This window comes from Patagioenas fasciata, chromosome 14 (genome assembly GCF_037038585.1).
Source record: "Patagioenas fasciata isolate bPatFas1 chromosome 14, bPatFas1.hap1, whole genome shotgun sequence".
Classification (NCBI taxonomy): domain Eukaryota; kingdom Metazoa; phylum Chordata; class Aves; order Columbiformes; family Columbidae; genus Patagioenas; species Patagioenas fasciata.
The window spans coordinates 1703554-1722753 of record NC_092533.1 but is presented as its reverse complement, the minus strand read 5'-3'; the positions used below and the strand labels follow the sequence as shown (position 1 = coordinate 1722753).

General features: G+C 48.1%; 1 protein-coding gene across 3 annotated transcripts in view; it reads left to right on the top strand.

Moving 5' to 3' along the window:
- The window catches only part of HTR4 (5-hydroxytryptamine receptor 4), a 90602-nt gene that overhangs the window by 55026 nt on the left and 16376 nt on the right, over positions 1 to 19200 (top strand). For 2 of the 3 annotated variants that reach the window (XR_010652327.2, XM_065849011.2), the window contains exons 5-6: positions 509 to 662; positions 2377 to 2945. Coding sequence is in view for 2 of the 3 variants with exons in the window: in XM_065849011.2 (XP_065705083.1) it covers positions 509 to 662; positions 2377 to 2945 (723 nt within the window). In the remaining variant the exon portion in view is untranslated. Of the gene's footprint in view, positions 1 to 508; positions 663 to 2376; positions 2946 to 11648; positions 11725 to 19200 lie in introns of all 3 variants that reach the window. The other variant, XM_071814621.1, reaches the window with a different exon arrangement.

Below are 19200 nucleotides of genomic sequence, written 5' to 3'. Positions count from 1 at the left end.
TGGGTTATGGAGAAATGCTCTTCGTTTTACTGACATTTTCACAGCTTCCAAACACTTTGTTGATGTGTAATAACAGCTTTTGCAGTCTTGTCATAATAAACATCCATTGCAGTTAGGAAAACCCCAACACTTACTCGGGGATGGCTGAAGGGAGGAGGGTGCCCTCCTTCCCCGCAGGGTGCAGAGGGACTGGGGGGAATGTGAAGTCACCCCCTGCTCTGCAGCCTCGGACACATCACAGCATTGATCCCTGCCTCGTTTTTCTGAGCTGGGAAACAAAATACTGCCTTTCCCCTGCGAGTCACTATGAAACCTCATTTACTCATGCTGGGAAAACATCCTGAGCTCCTTGTGGGGAGAGGCAGTCAATGGAAATAGGCTATTGACTCATGTTTTTTTCCTGTTTTGAAAGGTGGGAGAAGCAAGCTGGAAAAATGCTTTAACTGTATTTTTAGAAGACTTGGAAGTCTCTTTGGTGACGGTTGTTCTCCTGCTCTCCTCCTTGCAGGTACTATGCTATCTGCTGCCAGCCTCTGGTTTACAGGAACAAGATGACTCCGCTGCGCATTGCTGTGATGCTTGGAGGGTGCTGGGTAATCCCGACATTTATTTCTTTCCTCCCTATCATGCAAGGCTGGAATAGCATTGGCATCATCGATCTGGTGAGTAACTAAGAAGGTAGACCAAACTGGTGTCAAATACATTCAGTGCTGAGTATTCTCCTTGAAAAAGCGATGTTCAGAGAAAAGAAGGCAAGAGGGGCTGAAGGAGAAACCTCTTGTTATCAGTGCAGAGGAGCTGCTGAATTTCTGGAGGATGTCTCTGAGGGGTTTGCAATGGTGGTTCTGGGAGAGGATTCTTCCTGCAGTTACTGCTCCGTTGGAAACACACCAAGCCCAGCTGGCTCCCGACGGGCACCCGGGGAGGCCGCAGTTCCCGTGGCCTCTGCAGCTCCCAGGGGATTTTTGGCCACCAAAGGCTGAGCTTGGGGCTCCCTCCTTGAGAAAACCCAGATGCCCCAGAAGGGATGGCGCTTTGGGTCAGTCCCATCAGGATCCCTGGCTTGGTGCGAGCTTTGAAGTGGGGGAGAAGATGAGGTTCCCCCATGCAAATCATTTCAGCAGGGGTCAGTTTTCCCACCGCAGCCTGGCTTCTCCTGCAGGGTCCTGTCTACAGGGCAAGGAGTTAAGAGCTGCAGATCCGCTCTCCTTCCAATCTGGAGATGCAGGAATTAACAAATGGCAAAGTGTGAAAACACCTTATTTAGAAGAGCTTGTTTAAAGAGATGTGGCATCTTCTATGCCAAGTCTCAGTCAAGGAGCTATGAATACATTTTGGCTCACGGAAAATAACAGGTGCAAGCTGCCAAGCCTCTAGACAAGGTGATAAAGCCAAAAATGCTTCCAGACAAAGCACCTTTAGGTCATGCACTAGGAGAAAAAGGAGGCGCATTTCGTGTCTTTAACCAGGTATCTGATTTCTTCCACTGATTTCTTCCCCCAACCTTTTCAGAAAAGACTCAGCACCGTGCAAATTTCAGAAGCTACGTGCTCAGAGGTAGTGCAGGGTTCAAACACCAGCTAGTGAAAATTCTTCCTAGTTTACTTTAGAGGTAAAAATCCTTATATGCCCAATTAAATAATTTTGATGTTATTGTTTTAAATAGGAGATGGGGTTATTCTCTTGTCAGAAAAAACACCAAAAATTATGGGCCTGATATCCTGAAGTGACATTGTTTTGTGACAAGAATAGCCTCAGAGAAGTCCTGTCCACCCCGGCTGTGCCCTCTGTTCGCCAAACTCGTATGCAAGACCCTTTTCTTCACCTGCTGTCTCTGTTTCCATCTCAAGTCATTGACCAGATCTCAGCCTACGGACTCCACCTGCAGAGTCCTGCCCACAGCCCCTGTGCCTGGGCAGCTCAGTGTCACCCCAGCCTGGAACTGCCCCCCAGCTGCTGAGGCCACCGCAGCCCAGTCCCTGCGCTGTCCCCCCCACGGGGCTCAGCTGGGTGAAACCTGGGTGTCCGTGGTGTAAAACCATGGCCTGATGGACAGAGCGGTGAGCACTGCATGAAAAGCACAGCACAAAGTGCCGTTACCCCCCTGCGCTGTGTCTGAGCTGGGGTTGTTAGGCTGCTTTTCACTGCCCGAGTTTGAGGCATGCTTTAGGATGTGAGATGCTGCAAGGTGGGCTGGTCCAGCAGAGCTGGGGACCAGCAGGGCTGGAGAGCCCATGGGGTGAGCACAGGCAGCAGTGGGTGCCATGGATGGGAGATGGGAGGAAGGAGGCGAATCCAGAGGTGGCGGGGTAAGTTGTGACAGACTGCTGGTGTCGAAGGAGCAGCGCTGAACTCCTTCCCTTCTCCCTGCCCCAGATCCAGCAAAGGCAGTTCAACAAGGCTTCCAACTCCACCTACTGCATATTCATGGTCAACAAGCCATACGCCATTACCTGCTCCGTGGTGGCCTTCTACATTCCCTTCCTGCTGATGGTGCTGGCCTACTACCGCATCTACGTGACGGCCAGGGAGCACGCCCGCCAGATCCGGGTGCTGCAGCGCGCGGGGGCCCCCGGCGACGGCCGGCAGCACCCCCCGGACCAGCACAGCACGCACCGCATGAAGACTGAGACCAAAGCCGCCAAGACCCTGTGCATCATCATGGGGTGCTTCTGCTTGTGCTGGGCCCCCTTCTTTATCACAAACATAGTGGACCCTTTCATAAACTACACGGTGCCGGGGAAGCTGTGGACGGCGTTCCTGTGGCTGGGCTACATCAATTCAGGGTTGAACCCTTTCCTCTACGCCTTCCTGAACAAGGCTTTCAGACGTGCCTTCCTCATCATCCTGTGCTGCGGTGTTGAGCGATACCGAAGGCCTTCCATCCTGGGGCAGACGGTGCCCTGTTCCACCACCACAATAAACGGATCGACTCACGTACTAAGGTGAGTCTTTCTCGGATGCTGTGAAATGCTTGGAGTCAGTAGAAAAAAGCACTCCTCTAGAGTTGTTGTGAGGGATCGGTTTCTCTTTGCGTTTGAAATATCTGATCGGTTAAGTGCTTAAAAAGGGAGGGGGCGAGAGAAGCACCCAGAAATCCTCAGGGTGCTCAGGCAGCCCGGGTTTGCAGATAACGGATAAGTGTTGGCACGTGCAGTTTATCCAGAGGCGTGTTTGGGAAAGAGTCGGAAGAATGCCCAAGTTGTGTGTGCGTTTTGGCAAGCCCTGCTGTTTGGTGTGTGGGGAACAACTTGACCCCATGGGCAGCACCTTGGGGGAGGCTGCCTGCTCCATCTTCTCTAGCAAAGAAATCCCCGTTGCCCCTTCTCAGTTCTGCCTTTGTAGCAGCAACCACTGCTGTGTCTTCTGAACTAACGAAAGGCAAAGGATGAACTGTGCCAAGCGCCCTGACCCTGCTGGTGCCTCTCTGGGAGGAGAGGATCTTGCTGGTTTGTTTTAGCAGCCCGGGAAATGGTGGGATTTCTGGTTTTTACTGTAGCTCCTGTGCAAGGGGCCTGGGAGCTGAGCGTGCCTGTGTGGGTATGGGATGTAGTGCTGGTGGTTGGCAGTCTGGGTCCCAGTGAATCTGAACCCCACACACCCCACCCAGGGTGCTCGTGGCAAGAGGGGAGCGCGTGGGCTGTGCAGCGCCGGGGGCTCGGGGGGCTCTGTGCTATGAGACACCCGCTCCTGTCTTCTCGCTGAGCCGAGAGGTGGGAGGCAGAGCACAGGGGAATGGAGGGGACAACAATCATCTCCTGTAATATCAGAACAAACTGCGATCTCTGAAGAAAAATGTAGTTTTTTTCTGTGCAGCTATCTAGAGGAGATTTGGTTCTTTTGGTAGATGGGCTCATGGCTCTTCACGTGCAGATGAGGGTTTAGTAACTGTGTCCAGAGCTGAACGCGTCCATACACTAAATCAGACGCTGAGCACTTCCCAGCTGAGTCTGACGTGCTGGTTTGCCCCAGGCTCCCTTCTGCAATGATCTCTGGGGTTTTTGAAAGAGTCCTGAGCCGTATAATGGATGGGAGGTGCGGCAGGGCTTGTCACAACCTTGAGACAGACCTCTCTGGCTTTCCAGGTCATAAAGGACATTGCAACCTATTTATCCACTGCTGATAGTGCAAGGAAACAGCGAGGGAGCGCATGACAAAAGCAGGGAAGTCACCTCTCTGGTGGGACTCACTCAGTGAAGGTGGCCTAGCTTTCCACACATGCACTTTTTAATCCTTCTAGGTCTCCTGACGGTAAAAGCAAGCAGCTCCTGTTCTGTATAAAGTGGTTTGAGTGGCAATTTTAATTGGTTTGGAACCCTTGATGAAAAAGCATGATGTTATCTGTTGGGAAAAGCTCTAATCTGATTTTGAGTCCTTACCGATACGGAGGACCATCGTTAGACTGCCTAATTCAATCCCAGCCCTGCTCCCCGGATCAATGACACGATGCTAGATATTTATTCGGGTTTGCACACCTAAAGCGGAAAGCTTCTGCTGGAAAATGAATTCTGTCTCATGTAATGATATTTAGCTGAACTTCTCAACAGCAACGTGTCCGGTGTCGGGAACGCAGGAACAGCGGATGCTGGGAACGGTGCGATGAGATGGACGGAGATGTGTGTGGATGATCTGCCCTCCCTGGAGCTGGGCGGCTTCTCACACAGGGCAAAAACGGGGTTTGAAACTCATTGTTGGTACCTGAATAAGTTCTATTATGGATAGCAATTTACTATCCATCTACTTCCCTTCTGTTTCAGCTGCGTAGCTCGTAACCAAGACCTTTGCACAGCTGTGCTGAATGTGTTGGTTGGTCTCCCTCCTCTCCAGAGATTATGGTGTTTTATCAGTCAAAGTGTTTTTAGACAATGCATATCAGCATTTGCAAAGAGCTCCGCTTGCCTTACGGCTATTAATATATATATATATATCTACCTAAGCAATTACTGTTATAGTCTGATATTCATTGTGGCAGCAGACATCTCTCAAACTCAGAGCTAATTGTTTAAGTGCATTTTAATTTTAGGTTAACTTCTTTTTCTTTTCCATTTTTTCAATATCCGTCTCTCATTCTGATTGCTGTAGATTTTAATTTAAGCATTGTGTGCACCACCTCTTTCTCCGTAAACTCGCTGTGGAAAAGCTTCCCCATTGCTCTGGTTAAAATTGCTTCTAAGGCTTTTGGAGTGCGGGAGGGAGAGAAGAGCTCGCTTATTCTCAAGACATTTTGGCCAACAATTTGGTATCTCCAGGAAGGTGTCAGGGACTTTCAGTACATCCGCTGTGATTTGGTCGCCTTTTACCATTTTGCCACTTTCTGGATCCTTAAGCATTGCCTGTATTTCTGATGCTGCTGGTGCCCGGTTCACGCGCTCCATCACACTCGGGTACCGGCCAGGCCTGTCCGCAGCGCTCGTCCACCCGCGATTGCAGCTCTTAGTCAGCTGGAAGCATCTTTACATCTTAAACTGTGCACTTCAAAACAGTAAACTGGCCATTTCGAGGTTTTTATTCTTATGTATTTGGCATAGCAAATATTATAGTTGCTAACTTCTGCAGCTCAGGATGCATTTGCATCCTGAATAGATGGCCTGACCTGTGAAATGATACAGATGTGGTTTTGTTTTGGTTTTGCCAGCAGTAAGGATACAATATTTCTTTATGATGTGTGCCTTTGGGAGTACATCATGTCTTGCAAGTGCTGCATCAACCACTACATCCAGCAGAGTAAGGCTATTTCTGCATTAGCTGATGATTTCCAGTCCTTACTTCTGCATCACTCTTCTATTCTTCGGCCGTCACAGACGACCTCAGCATTGCTATCGTCCATCAGACTAAACAGCCATTTTAAAGTTCAGGCAGCCACCATTTAGGAGGCAGTTTTGCCACTCATCTTTGTTCTTGTGGCTATGTTGTACTTTACGGTTGCATCTTCATCAATGAGGTTTATACCTGGCATGCGATGCCTTCATTGATCACAACCCTATCAATGGGGGCTTTTTCTGGATTCTCCCTTTGACCATATGTCTTCATTTAATCCTGATTAAATGAATTACATGATTTCTGCTGCTTAAAGAGCTCATTGAACCACACGTCGCCTTTCTCTTACTGATGGCAAAGTGTAGTCCTCTCCTTTGAGATGTACAAGCTCCTTAATAGCTGAAGTCTTTTTCTTACATTGCAGGGATAAACATGGATGTATTTCCTTACTACTGATGTCAAACCATCTGAAATCCTATAATCTGATGACTGATTTCACTATGAGCCTTTGTGTTTTGCAGGCTTTGCAATCAGAAGGGTGTCATATCTTACCATGCGGGACTAGTGAACCCTGGCTGGGAGAACCTGTGACTGACACGTGTCACAGTTCCAGGGACACAGCAGATTCCTCACCCTCCGCGGGGAACACTTGCATGATTTCCAATAGCTTTCACTATTAAGTTGTGGTTCTTCTTTGAAAATAAGTCCCTCTTGTTACATCCAGTTAATTCATTTACTAAAAATTCCTCTCTTGCTGTTTGTATCCGTATCATCTTATACCCAAAGTCAACAAAGTAGTTAATGCAAAGCAAGATAACCGCCCTCTATTTTACAAATTCGTATTTGGATTTAACCTATAAACACTACTTCAAATTCATAACCTCTGAACTTCCCAAGAGGTCACTGAAGCATAGAAAAATGTAACGAGCCCACTCCACATCAAGTGTAATTAATTGCACTGTGAGATGCCAGAAGGAAAGGCTGGCTCTGTGCAGCCAGAGGGAGCTTTTCTAGAAACGCCTGTGATTTTGTATTAATTTAACCTTTTAGAGACCGGAGGCAACAGGTGGGCAGGAAGAGCGCGAGGGATCCACGTGTGAAGGGATGAGGAGGTGCTGATGTGCATGGCAAGCTCAGCTCTTTCCGAGCGCTGCTGGGACCTTGTCACTGCGCCCTGGCAGGGTTTGCTCCAGACCACCAGCAAAGCGCTTTGAGAGGACTCATTGTTTGGATTAGAAGAAATAATATCATCTGGAAGCTCCAGAGGTCTCTGCTGTTAGCCCTGGTGTCAGTGGCAGCCGATGAACCCACAGCAGGGAGAAACGCGCATTTCTTTTTCTGAAAGGTCGTTCTGAGGGAGTGATAACGTGAACACCTGGTGCTGAGGAGGTGGGCTCCTTCCTCCACAGATGTCGTAGACTTGGATCAAAGGGAGCTTCAGCATTTCTATGTAAAACATTTATAAGCGAGCTCTCAAGAGCGGAGGCGTTCTGACCCCGGAGAAGTGGCGTGGGCATGGGTGGAGCCTTCCAAGAGGACGGCTCCAAGAGTTTTATCTTGCTCCTGTGGAATGAAAGTTTATCCGTTAATAGAGTGAGGACTTCACTAGCAGATAGATCATTGATATTTTTTTAATCGGGGGAGGAAGACGTTAGCTCTAGCAGAACTTGCTCTAGCAAGTTAACTTGCTTTGTATTAACTACTTTGTTGACTTGGGGTATAAGATGATACGGATACAAACAGCAAGAGAGGAATTTTTAGTAAATGAATTAACTGGATGTAACAAGAGAAATTAAAGAGGGACTTATTTTCAAAGAAGAACCACAACTTAATAGTGAAAGCTATTAGAAATCATGCAAGTGTTCCCCGCCGAGGGTGAGGAATCTGCTGTGTCCCTGGAACTGTGACACGTGTCAGTCACAGGTTCTCCCAGCCAGGGTTCACTAGTCCCGCATGGTAAGATATGACACCCTTCTGATTGCAAAGCCTGCAAAACACAAAGGCTCATAGTGAAATCAGTCATCAGATTATAGGATTTCAGATTCTGTGTGCTTCCACATAGAGCAGAGTCAGGGACTCCTACCCTGCAGTCCTCACCTTGACTTTCTTTACATTTAATTCCAGGAGACAGATGCATTACAGGTGCACATTTTGAAATGAGTTTTGCACAACAGAGCAATCCTTGGGATACAGCTGAGCTGTGTGAGTTTTCCTTCCATGAACAGCACTGTGCTGGAAAGGAGGAACAGTGCTGAGTTCCATCCCACATTCCCCCTTCTCTCTGATGCTGCTTTTCCTCACTGAAGTCAAAATAACCAGCTTGCTTTGCTAAACCTTTACTGGCAGTGTCTGAGCCAGTAGGTTCACAGTCAATCGCGTCCCTCAAGGAAGCACATTGATTCTGTCTGACACTCGTTAGTGTCACTGTCGCTAACAGTCTTGAAAGAGATTTTCTTGCAGACTTAACAGACAGGGTGTTAATTAGGGTGTTGGTCTGTGTTATTCCATAGGCCCATCAAACACAGTGCAGCACTCAGTAACTAAAGAGGCGCATGGTGCTATAGAGGCGCATGGTGCTATAGAGGCGCATGGTGCTATAGAGGCGCATGGTGCTATAGAGCATTTAGCTTTTTCTCTAATATTGTTTGTGACCTGGGAATGTCAGGGGTAAGCCTGTCTTCATTAGATGTTGTTGCAGCCGCTTCCTTAAACACTGACATGGAATGCACGCGTGAAGCAGGAATGGACGTGGAGACTTGTGCAGGCACCTGCAAGTGATGCCACCCCTGCTATGAATCCAAGTGCAGCTGGATGCATTTGCTTCCAAGATCATTAACTTTGCTCTAGTTCATAAAGATGCTCTTCCAGGCCAGCTGTCGATCCCCTTGAAGCCAGTAAGAGTGGTGGTGAGTTCATTCCATCCCAGGAGGATTCGGAGTTGCGGAGGACACTGGCTCATGGGTCACCAGCCCGGGCATTCGCTTGCCGATCCCTGCAGCCCAGCAGGCACTCGCATGGCCCGTAGCACCAGCCAAGCGTTGGCACGGCCTTTGCAAGGGCATCGGCCTGCGGTGTGCACTCCTGGAAGAAGAAAACAGGCCCAAATAGTTTGGGAAACACCCCTGTAGACAATAACCCTTTCTGGGCCACTTTCAAACAGTCTAGCACAAGTATGCCGATATTACAGTGAATTTAGCTCATCTTCATATACATCCACTTGTACAAAGGGAAGAATATTTTTGTGCTTTGCCTTGGTATGATGTGGTACATCATATAACGTGGCATCCTCAGAGGAACATTCTGCTGCTCTGAAATCCTTACCTCTCTCAAAATGAAATATAGAAATTCCTTGAGCCTCCAAGTCCTGGCTGTGGATTTTTCCACCACCGGAGCTACCTCTGGAAAGACACGTAACAGCGGTTTAAGTGCAAATCACAGTAATGTGCTATTTTTTTAAGAAGTAGAAGAAACATGATACAGATTTGTCACTGTGGAAGGAACAGAAGGATGCAGCATTGCTACATGAATTGTAACCAAACAGGCAAACTCGCATACTTGCCTCAAAGAAAAGAAAAATCAAGAAGCCAGTAGTATCGTGCGTTAATGTTATGTATGAGTACTCTTATCATTGTAACTGTGGTGGTGCACAGAAACAGTAACAATTTACATTAGTATATTAAAGGCACATATAATTTATTCAGTGAGATTCATGCCCAACCGTGCTTTTCTGACACATTTTCATAGCACTGTAGTTAGTATTTATTAGCAAAGAAAAACACTTTTAACACTTGGATAAAATACTCGAGAAAAGAACTGCACAAAGCAACTGCTTCATAGGCAAGGAAGCAATTACCAGTGACACCTCAAGAAGCGTTACCAGGAGATCTTCAAAGAGCTCAGCTTCATCCCATCGACAGCCCAGCACCACCACTGTTGGTGCAGAGGATGGGGACGTTTGTTCGACAGGAGCATCACGTCCACCTTCCCGTCACATGCACCTCGGCATCCTGGGCTCCCGTGTTACACACACACACACACGCACACACGCACACACAGACACACACACACAGACACACACAGACACACACAGACACAGACACACACAGACACACACAGACACACACAGACACACACAGACACACACAGACACACACAGACACACACAGACACACACAGACACACACAGACACACAGCCCCGTGCGGCTTCTGTGCTTACACGGGAGCAAAACAAACAAAGGATGTAAGAGAGGAGTCTGTAAAAAACCAGCTCAAAGAACTTAGGGGAATGATGCACTTCAGTGATGCACCGTTTCTTTATCTGTTTTCGAAAGACTCTTTGTTCTTAATAAGTTTTAAAACAAGCCCATTGCAATCCTTTAAAATAAGCTATAGGCTAAATTAACTTTGTTGAAAATCTTCCTTTATGTGTGGGTTTGCCTTGGGAGATGTGGCTGTGAAATGATGCGTGCTTACCTGGGGCTTCTCACTGCGAGCGCAACGGGTGGCGGAGCAGGGGGGCTGCGGTGCTCCCGAGCCGTCCTGCCCATCCGCGAAACGAAAGAGGATCCTGCGACCGAAAACTGAAACCAGAACGTTTGTTCTGAAAATAGGGCACAAATTTCTAGCGGTGAGGGCTGGTGTTCAATAGAGAAAATTGTCAACTGCAGCATGGCTTTTCTTTTATTATATCTTAAGAAATTAAAGATTACGTTTTCCCCCTCCCCAAGGGTGAAACATTTAGCCTATGCCACACATAGGCAATAGTGTGGTTTTTATCCCCAGGACAGCCCAGGTGAAGAGAACAGCGACATCAACATCTACAACAAGGACCAAGGGCTGCCTGTAAATCTCCAAGCACCTTGCCAATGGTGGGGGAATAAAATCCAAGGAAACCACCATTTATGAAACAGTCTAAGAAGAACTGCTGCTGTTCATACGGGACGTTTTTCTGCTCCATTCACACTTTATCAGGCTCTTGTTGACTGGTCAGAAGGAAGGTAGAGCTGATAACCGCATTCAGAGGCACTGGGGGTTGTCCATTACGCTTAGAGGGCTGGTGGGAGACCAGCAGTACCGTGCTCCCCACCAACAGCAGGGTATTTGTAAAGCCAGCACAGGGTGCTGGTGAGCAGCCAGGTGTAGTTAGGACCTCACTAACAATTAAATAGTAAGCGCTGTATTCCTATACTGCCATCTGACAAAATGAAGGAGCTCAATAATGACTCCTGCATCTGTACTTAAGAAAAGCAGACTGACATTTCCAACACACTGGAGGTGTCAAAAGGCTCAGGGATCACCAGCCAGGGATCTATAGCAGGTCCGCGTTGCCTCATGAATCTTGGCAGTGAACATATCGAGTTGTCACGGGTAGAAATTAAGTGACTTAGTTACTAGTCCCTAGGCTTTTGTTTAAGATATATGGGTGGTTTCTTCAAAAGAGGTTCTTCAATCAGACCAAATGGGCTGGTGGTGCTTGGGAAATTAGGAAAAGAAAGACAATTTGGCTACCAAATCCCCTCCTGGAGCCACACTGAAGAGCTTTTGCAAAATGAGCTTAGAAGAACATTCCTGCCTGAAATCATATCAGTGAGACAGAAAAAAAAAGGTATTTTTGAAAAGCTGAAGGATTACCAAAATGATTTATGAAAAATGGACCCCAGCTTGTGGCTTTTACAGTTCTAACCCATTTACCTCCCCTACTGTAAAAATAAGTTTCCCCTTTGGTGGGAGGTTTGGGGATGTAGCTCTAACTTCGGCATTATTGACATATAATTTGTTGGTGTTTAATGTCAGAGTAGCTGGAAAGCATCTTCCTGTTAACTGTCTGTGTTTTTCCTTTCTCTCCTCACTCCCTCACTGTGTCTGTCTTTCCTCCTTTCTGCACTAAAAGTGGCTGTTCCTCTGTCTCCAAGCTCCTCCTGCTCTTCTGCAGCAGACCAGCTCCTGTCTAACCATGAACATGCTCTGTAAGTCCTTTCTTTTATTACTGCAGCTTTGTGTGTGTGTGTGTGTCTGCCCAGTATTTATTGTAACACATTTTAAAGCCTCGTTTAATGTCTAGCTTAAGATTTGTGGGGGAGAGGCAGAAACCCCAGCTGAATGGGGATGCTTCACCCCAGCTCCTGGCTGAAGGATGCTGATGTGGTTGTTCTCACCCAAGGGACGGTGTTACAAGAGTGCAAAGTCTCACCAGTAGGTGCCACAGAAGAGCAGAACAAGATACAGAGGACAGTAACGACCTGGGGTTAATGTCACATTGCAGCCACACGACATCATGCATCATAGAAGAGCTTCCTGTGGCCCTTGGCTGGCCCAAGCCTGACCCATAGAGCATACAGGACTTACAGTAATTCCCAGAGTTTAGACACAGGCATGAGGGGCTCTCATTGGGATGTGGAGAACTCCAATAATTCCAGTACCTTTCTTAAGTCTGTGAAACCTCCTCAGCTCTGAGGTGTCCTCTTCCTTCGGGTTCCAGCTGGGTTCCTGCCCAGGGACATGCACCAAGGGAACGCACCAAGGCCAGGCACTTCCAGACATGCAGCTCCAATTAGCTGAAAATTAAAAAAGAGAAGAAGCATGAAATTTTCTTCCTGCTCAAGATGTTTCTGGAAAGAGGGTAGAGAAAGGAGAACTCGTTTTGGGACCAAGAAAATCCTGGTGGTCATGATGATAATCTCCCTACCTTAAAACTGGGATGATAGGACACAAGAGCTGATATTTGACCAGCTTTTCGCGTCTTCCATCAGGAGGCAGAGTACACCCGGCCTTTCAGATGTACACACACAACCCTCAGCATTACTGATCCTGCTCTCCAGACCGTGCCCTCTGCATCCAGCTGATGAGGCCACAAACCCGATGAGATTGCACCTCTCAGCACCCACAAAACCTCCAGTTGCCCCAGCAGATTCATGGCAGGCAGGGGGTTTCTCTCCTTTTTCCCTTCAATGCTTTCATTTATTCCTCATTAGAACACTCAGATAGCGAAGAGAGGCAGCAGATTTCAACAGTTGCTTTAAGACAGCAGAGTTCAAAGGGGAGAGCGCAGTTTCTGTTTCTGCCATCTGCGACGCTCCATAGCCAGGTCCCCTGGGTAGGACGCAGCCTACGTGCAGTCAGAGCTGTGATCAGCTCCAATCTGCTCTGGGTATCGGTGCTCAACCTGCTTGTGAAGTTTTGCTCTGCAGACATCACAACCACTGATGGGAAACCGGCAGCATCCCTTAAAAAGCTGTAAGAAATTAAAGACATTCCTCAGCAACAAGGGGTTGCCAAAATGCCTTTTCGAAAGCAGTCACTGGAAGCTGAATTAGCTGCTAATATAAAGTAGACAATGCAACGTAGGAACCTCGGGCTCAGAGACAGCATCCCTGGCTGGAGAGGAAGGGAACACTGAGCACTTCTCAGAGAACACAGCATGACAAGTGAAGAAAAACCTCAGTAGCTTCAGCATCCCCCAGTTCCCGGCCATCACTGAAACTTGGAGGGTTAGGAGACTCCATGGTGTTTCAGAGGTGGTTGGATTACCCCCTGGATACACATGCAGGTACAAAGTCACCCATGAAGAAGAGCTCTTTGCAGTGTTTGGGGCAGGAGAGCAGTCTCCCAGCAATGACCACCAGCATCACCCCACACCATTTCATCCCCGGTGGACTCAGTTCCTGCCTCTCAGAGGCCACAACAAGCAGATCTGGTTTTCAGTAACATTCAGATCCTTCCCCAGCCCCAGAGCCACCATGTACAGCCAGACAGGCCCAGAGGAGAGGGAGCACCATGTCGCACTTGGGAGAGAGGAAAGACAAAGGGAAAATGCCTGGAAGAGCCCAGGTACAAACCCCAGAAACCCCAACCCACAAAGATTTCCTCAGCTGAAATAACGGTGAGAACGAGATCAGCACAGCTCTCACTGCCTCTCATCACTACCTTTTGTCATCTCTTTCCCTCACCTTTTCAATGCTCCTTGGGATAACCAAGCACTAACAAGGCTCCTTCAATCATTGCACCCACTCCAGCACCCAGAAGCGCTGCTCTCCCACCCTTGCTCTTTTATTTCCTCCACCCCACCAAGGCACTTGGTGCTAATGAGGCTCGTTAGGCTTCCTGCTGCCCCCCCCCCATCTCCCTGCCTGGTGACCCTCTCGCTGTGCACAGTTCAGCTATGACAAGGATGCTATTGAGGCATTGAAGGACATTGTAAACAAGCAGCATCAGGGAGAGCTCCATTGCCTATGAGCTGGGGATTATAGCTTTTCATTTTACTCCTTTATCTAAACCACCGCCTAGGACCAGCTGTCTGTCTTCTTCAGCTCATTTTTGTGTGTCTGTTAATAAGCATGCACGGAGTGCAGGTGCCATCTCAAGCCATCAGATCCTTTCACCATGTTCTGTCACCTTCTGGAAGGCCCCTGGGCTCCTACGTGGGTGGGACAGGACTTGTCCTGGCCCACAGAGCAGCAGGAGCCAGCTGGGGTGCTGGGGAGGCTGCGGCGGTTCGGGAGGGCACGCATGGGGTCAGCAGGGTCCTCCGGCCGTCGTGTCCACCCCAGCTGGCCTGGCAGCCAAAGGCAACACCCAGAAGTTCATCCCAACCTTCGCTTTCCTTCTCACAACCCTGGCACAGGCAGCTCTGCCAGACCTTCTGTCAACCCCATGAGCCACTGTCACCCCCACAGCTTCCGTCAGCTCCAGGCAAATTGAACACGGGCTACAGACAGACCCGGGGTGATAAAACTGCCTCTTGTTCTTCTGCCTCTCTTTCTGTCCTTGTTGATGTCCCTTGGTTGATGTTGTCACAGTTGTCATTGATGAGGTTCTCAGCGAGGCTGATCTGAGATCCTGCTGGGGTTTTTTGAGGCTTGGAAGCACCGAGAGGAAAGCTGTCAGCACATGTGGTAGGAAGACAGCTGATTCAAACGCTTCAGACATCAGGAGAAGTATTTTCAGCTTGTAACACAAACCTTTCCCCACAATCATCCTTGGAGACTTCAGGTAGGATGTCACTGCCGAGGAGAAAAACTCCTTTTTGTCTTCCTACTTTAACGATGCATTAGTGTGATAAGATAATCTCTGGTGGGAGTTACAGCTGTAGTCATACAACAGTTGTCTTGGAAAGATGTTTCAGCGACGCAGATGAAGGGCTGCACAATTTTCCAAAGCATAAATCTTTCCGTTTTGAAAATGGCTCTCAAAGAGCAACTGAAAATACCCAGCCTAGAACTGGCTTCCAGCTGGAAAGGGCGATAATAACGATCAACACTCCATTGCAAGCGGCACACTGGGATTAACTGGAAGATTATCTGGCAGTTTGCTCCGTAGGTGCAGTGTGAACATCATGCCCTGCAAATGCCATGTGCCTGTTCTCCAGCACAAATTAACATCCAGCATTGTGCGGCATTCACTAATTAGTCCGGGCAGGGAGCGCAGTACATGTCCGTTGCAACATCCTGACTTTAATCAAGTGAAGGACAGAAAATACACCGGTTGATGGGGGGAATCAGGAAAGAGAGGAAGGCTTTCCCTTTTTCCCTGTTAAACCACGGGGTAGAAGAGGAAATTGGCACGTGTGCGTGTTTGTGCACATGTGCTGTGTCCCTGTGGACACTGGCACCGCTCAGCTGCCCCCTCAGCATGTGCTGGGCAGAGCTGCAGCCCCAGCAGCAGGAGACCCTGTGCCTGGCAGCTCCTTGTCCTCTCCTCCAGACAACAACAGGAACGCCAAGGGTGCTCTTCTTTAAGATAACAGGGATTTCTCAACCAAAAATTGTGCCTCCATTCTCATTTATCGCAACCAACGCCCCGGGAGTCGCGCTGTGTTTTAGGGGGACGCTTGAGCAGGATGAAGAGCAGGGCGCGGGATGGGTCCTGCCGCGGAGTCACGTCCTGGGGATGAGCCGCTGCACCGTGGTGCAGATGGCAGCGCCATTTCCAGAGCTATAAACAGTCTCATTGTCATAGCTCTTTGAATGGTACTGCCATATGTACCGGAAAACCAGCATCTAAGCTCATAAGGGCTTTGGGCCAGCTGGATTTTTCTCCCCGTTTGGATGGAGCCGATTCCAGAAGTATCAATGAAAGCTTCATGCTGGAATTAATCCCCCCTCAGTACTTATTTTTCAGTCTCCAAGGATCATCACGTTCTCATCAGTCTCCTAACCAGCAAAAAACAAGTGTCCTGCACGTGGAGTGATTGCTGATGCATCCAAATGTCTCTGTTCAGTTCAAGAAGCAGCAGAAAGTTCATGGAAATTTTGATAGCAAAGCAGTCAGGCTCTGCCTATTTTTTCTATAGCAAGTATTGTACTTTTATGGTAAAGTGTATTTGAGTGAGTGTATATGGGTGGGTGGGAAGAAAGCTCCTGTCTTAATCAATCATCAGGGTTTGTGTTCGCCTCTGGTTGTGTTGCTGGAGGAGCAACAGCTGTGTGCAGCAAAGTGAGAAAAGCAGGATGGCAAAGGGTGCCCCAAGTGATGCTGAGAGCGCAGCAGAGCCCTGCGCTGCCCGGCAGCCACCGTCTGCTCAGGGCTGTCCCCTCCCTCTGCTCGGCTCTGTCCTTGCTGCAGGAGTTAGGATCACAGAACGTCCTGAGAGCTTGAAGGGACCCACAGGATCACTGAGTGCAACTGCTGTCCCTGCACAGGACACCCCACAGGTCACCCCGTGTGTCTGAGGACGTTGTCCGGTCTCTTCTTGAACACTGTCAGGTTGGGGCCGTGACCCCTCCCTGGGAGCCTGTTCAGTGTCCAGCACCTCTGGGTGAAGAACCTTTACCTCATGTCCCACTGACCCTGCCCAGCACATCTCCTGCCATCCCCTGGGCTCTGTTGTTGAGAAGAGCTCAGCCCTGCCCCTCCTGCTCCCCTTTGAGGAAGCTGGAGCTGCCATGGTCTCCTCTCACTCTCCTCTTCTCCGGGGGCATAAACATACACAGGGACTAAATATTTGTGGAACAAGACCATAACTGTAAACTCTCCTGGGCTGTGGCCAAGCCTTTCAGCTGAGAAACGCCAGATACCTCTGTTTAATCTTAGTCTGATTCCTACTTTAGGAGAGCCTACGGAGATCTGAGAGCCACGGCACTGGGTAACGCGTCTCCGATTCTGTGCATATAATATCAGCAACAGATCACGATGACTAACAAGTCCAGGCATTTGCGACAAACATGCAGTTTACTTGGCCACCCATTTAGAGACATATTCTAAGAACTAATCAATTATTTCGATTTCTGGATTAAACTATTGTGCAAAACATCCCATAACAGAGAACGTTATATGGTGCGTTACTGTAATTAAATGAAGAGATAACTGAGCTCAAGAGATGCCCGCAACACAGCTTAATTAAGCAACATGACTTAGAGATGGAGAAGATGAAACCGAGCAATCCAGAAGCGGCCGGACAAGCGGCTGTGACATCTGAACCCAGGAGGGCACACACCGGGAACGCGGTGTTCAACAACACGGCAATGGCAACCCCAACAGCCAGGTTTATTTAAGGAGGTTGTGTTTAACCCCTGGAACACACCCGTTATTTTTGGCCAAACACAGGCATGCCCGTTAACCAGGAGGGAAGACCTTGGCAGCTGGAGGCCTGGTAGCACAGATAAAGCACTGCCAAGATATACAGGAGATTTCCTTTACGGCTCAGTTATGTGTTCTTAATTTCTCTGATCTTCTACTCTGATAGCAACACATCGTATCTGTGGAACACATTAACACACTCCAGGCACAGCAGCTGTATGAAATGGTCAGGAGAAATTAGCATTTCTTAGCTTATTCAGAACGAAAGGATAATTCCAGTAATCAGTGTCATCAGTTCTTACTTCAGGAGAGAAACTCGAAGTGGTGTCTCCCATAAAAAGAAAGCTCACTTGTTCTGGGTCAAACTAAACATTAAAAAGAAAGCTAGATTTTATTCTTTTCTTCCAAGAAGTGGGGAATCCCTGCCCAGAAATCCCATTTGACCTATTACACCTTTTGTGCCTGAGTTGTGATGTTCTCTTGCTGCACGTGTGCTCAGGGCATGCCCGTGTCCCAGTGTCAAGGTTTCACGCAATCTGCAGCTGTTCTTGGGTCTCCTGATACATTCCTTTTCCTCATCTTCTGATTTTGCAAACCCAGTGCCTATATAATAGATTATCTCAATAGATAGCCTCCCTCCATATTCTATTTCTCAGGCCTAACAGCCTTATTTTATTTGAATAGTTGTTTCCTTGAGCCATGCATCCACTCTGAGGTCTCCATACCACCCCATCCTTATGGCGCATTCACAGCCAGCGTGGGAATTCCCACAGAAGTTAACTTGCTCTATATTACCAAGTTTCGTAGCTGAAACCTTGTTTTTCAGACTGTTATTAATCACTGTGAGATCTCGCTCAGTGCTTTTCAATCGCTCAGAAACTGTAAAGCTCAGCAAGAAAAACACTCTTTGCACCAGTAGAGTCGGCTGAAATTACTTCCATGTTGGTAACTAAACTGCTTTTTGGATGGTATATGAGGTGACAAGTCTATCTGGAGCCACCAGGTCTTGTGGTCCTTTTTGAAAGCAATTTCCTGATTGCATTAGGAACACAGGAACAGTGTAATTGTCATCCCCACTTGCTAGATAAGGCTTATTTTTCAGGTAACCCATTCTAGGCTCCTGTGTTATTAGGGAAAACACTGAGATTCGGCTGCAAGCAGCTCAGGGTGGAGATTGTGGTGTGTGAACCCATTCAGTGGGTCTGCAACAGCAAATAATCTGGAGGTCAATAAGGAGGTGAGCTGGTCGTTAAATGAACAACCTTCGTGATCCAAAAAATTGCTTGTCGTTTTAGGGTGTCTGATCCTAAAAATACTGCATTTCTCTGACATAATTCATGTGATTGTGCCCTGAAAACGGTGACAGTTGCAATCATGTGGCTCCTTCTAACCCTTCCCATGAGCGTACAGGTACTCACCGAGCACCTGGGGCTGGTTGCTCCGTGGCTTCCAGAGAACGGGAGAAAGCTGAGGTTGGGTTCTTTGTCACAGTGGAAGGGGCAGCAGCCACCTCGGGTCAGCGTCTTCACCTTCCCAAGTCTTTCCTTTCTCTGTCTTTCCATATTGGTGAATTCTAAGGGAGAGACAGCAGTCAGCTCCTTAAGGTCTGATGTGATAGAATATTTTCCCTTGCAACTCAAATTATCCTATTCTGTTCTATTCTATTCTATGAAGCTCAGAGCTCTCAGGATCAAGTCAAGCTTCAAAACAAGACCATCTAACCAGGAGCTCAGCGTTGATGTTCTCAACATCACAGGGGATGTTTGGAAACTCAATTTAATTGCCATGATTGAAATCACCCTTGTCCAATGTGCTCGTTAGCCAAGGGTGTGATGATGTCCTCCCCAAATAATACTGTTCTCAGGTATTAGTTTTTAGATAGCACCATTCTGGATGGAAAACAGGGCCACAATTTAAGACACCCAAAG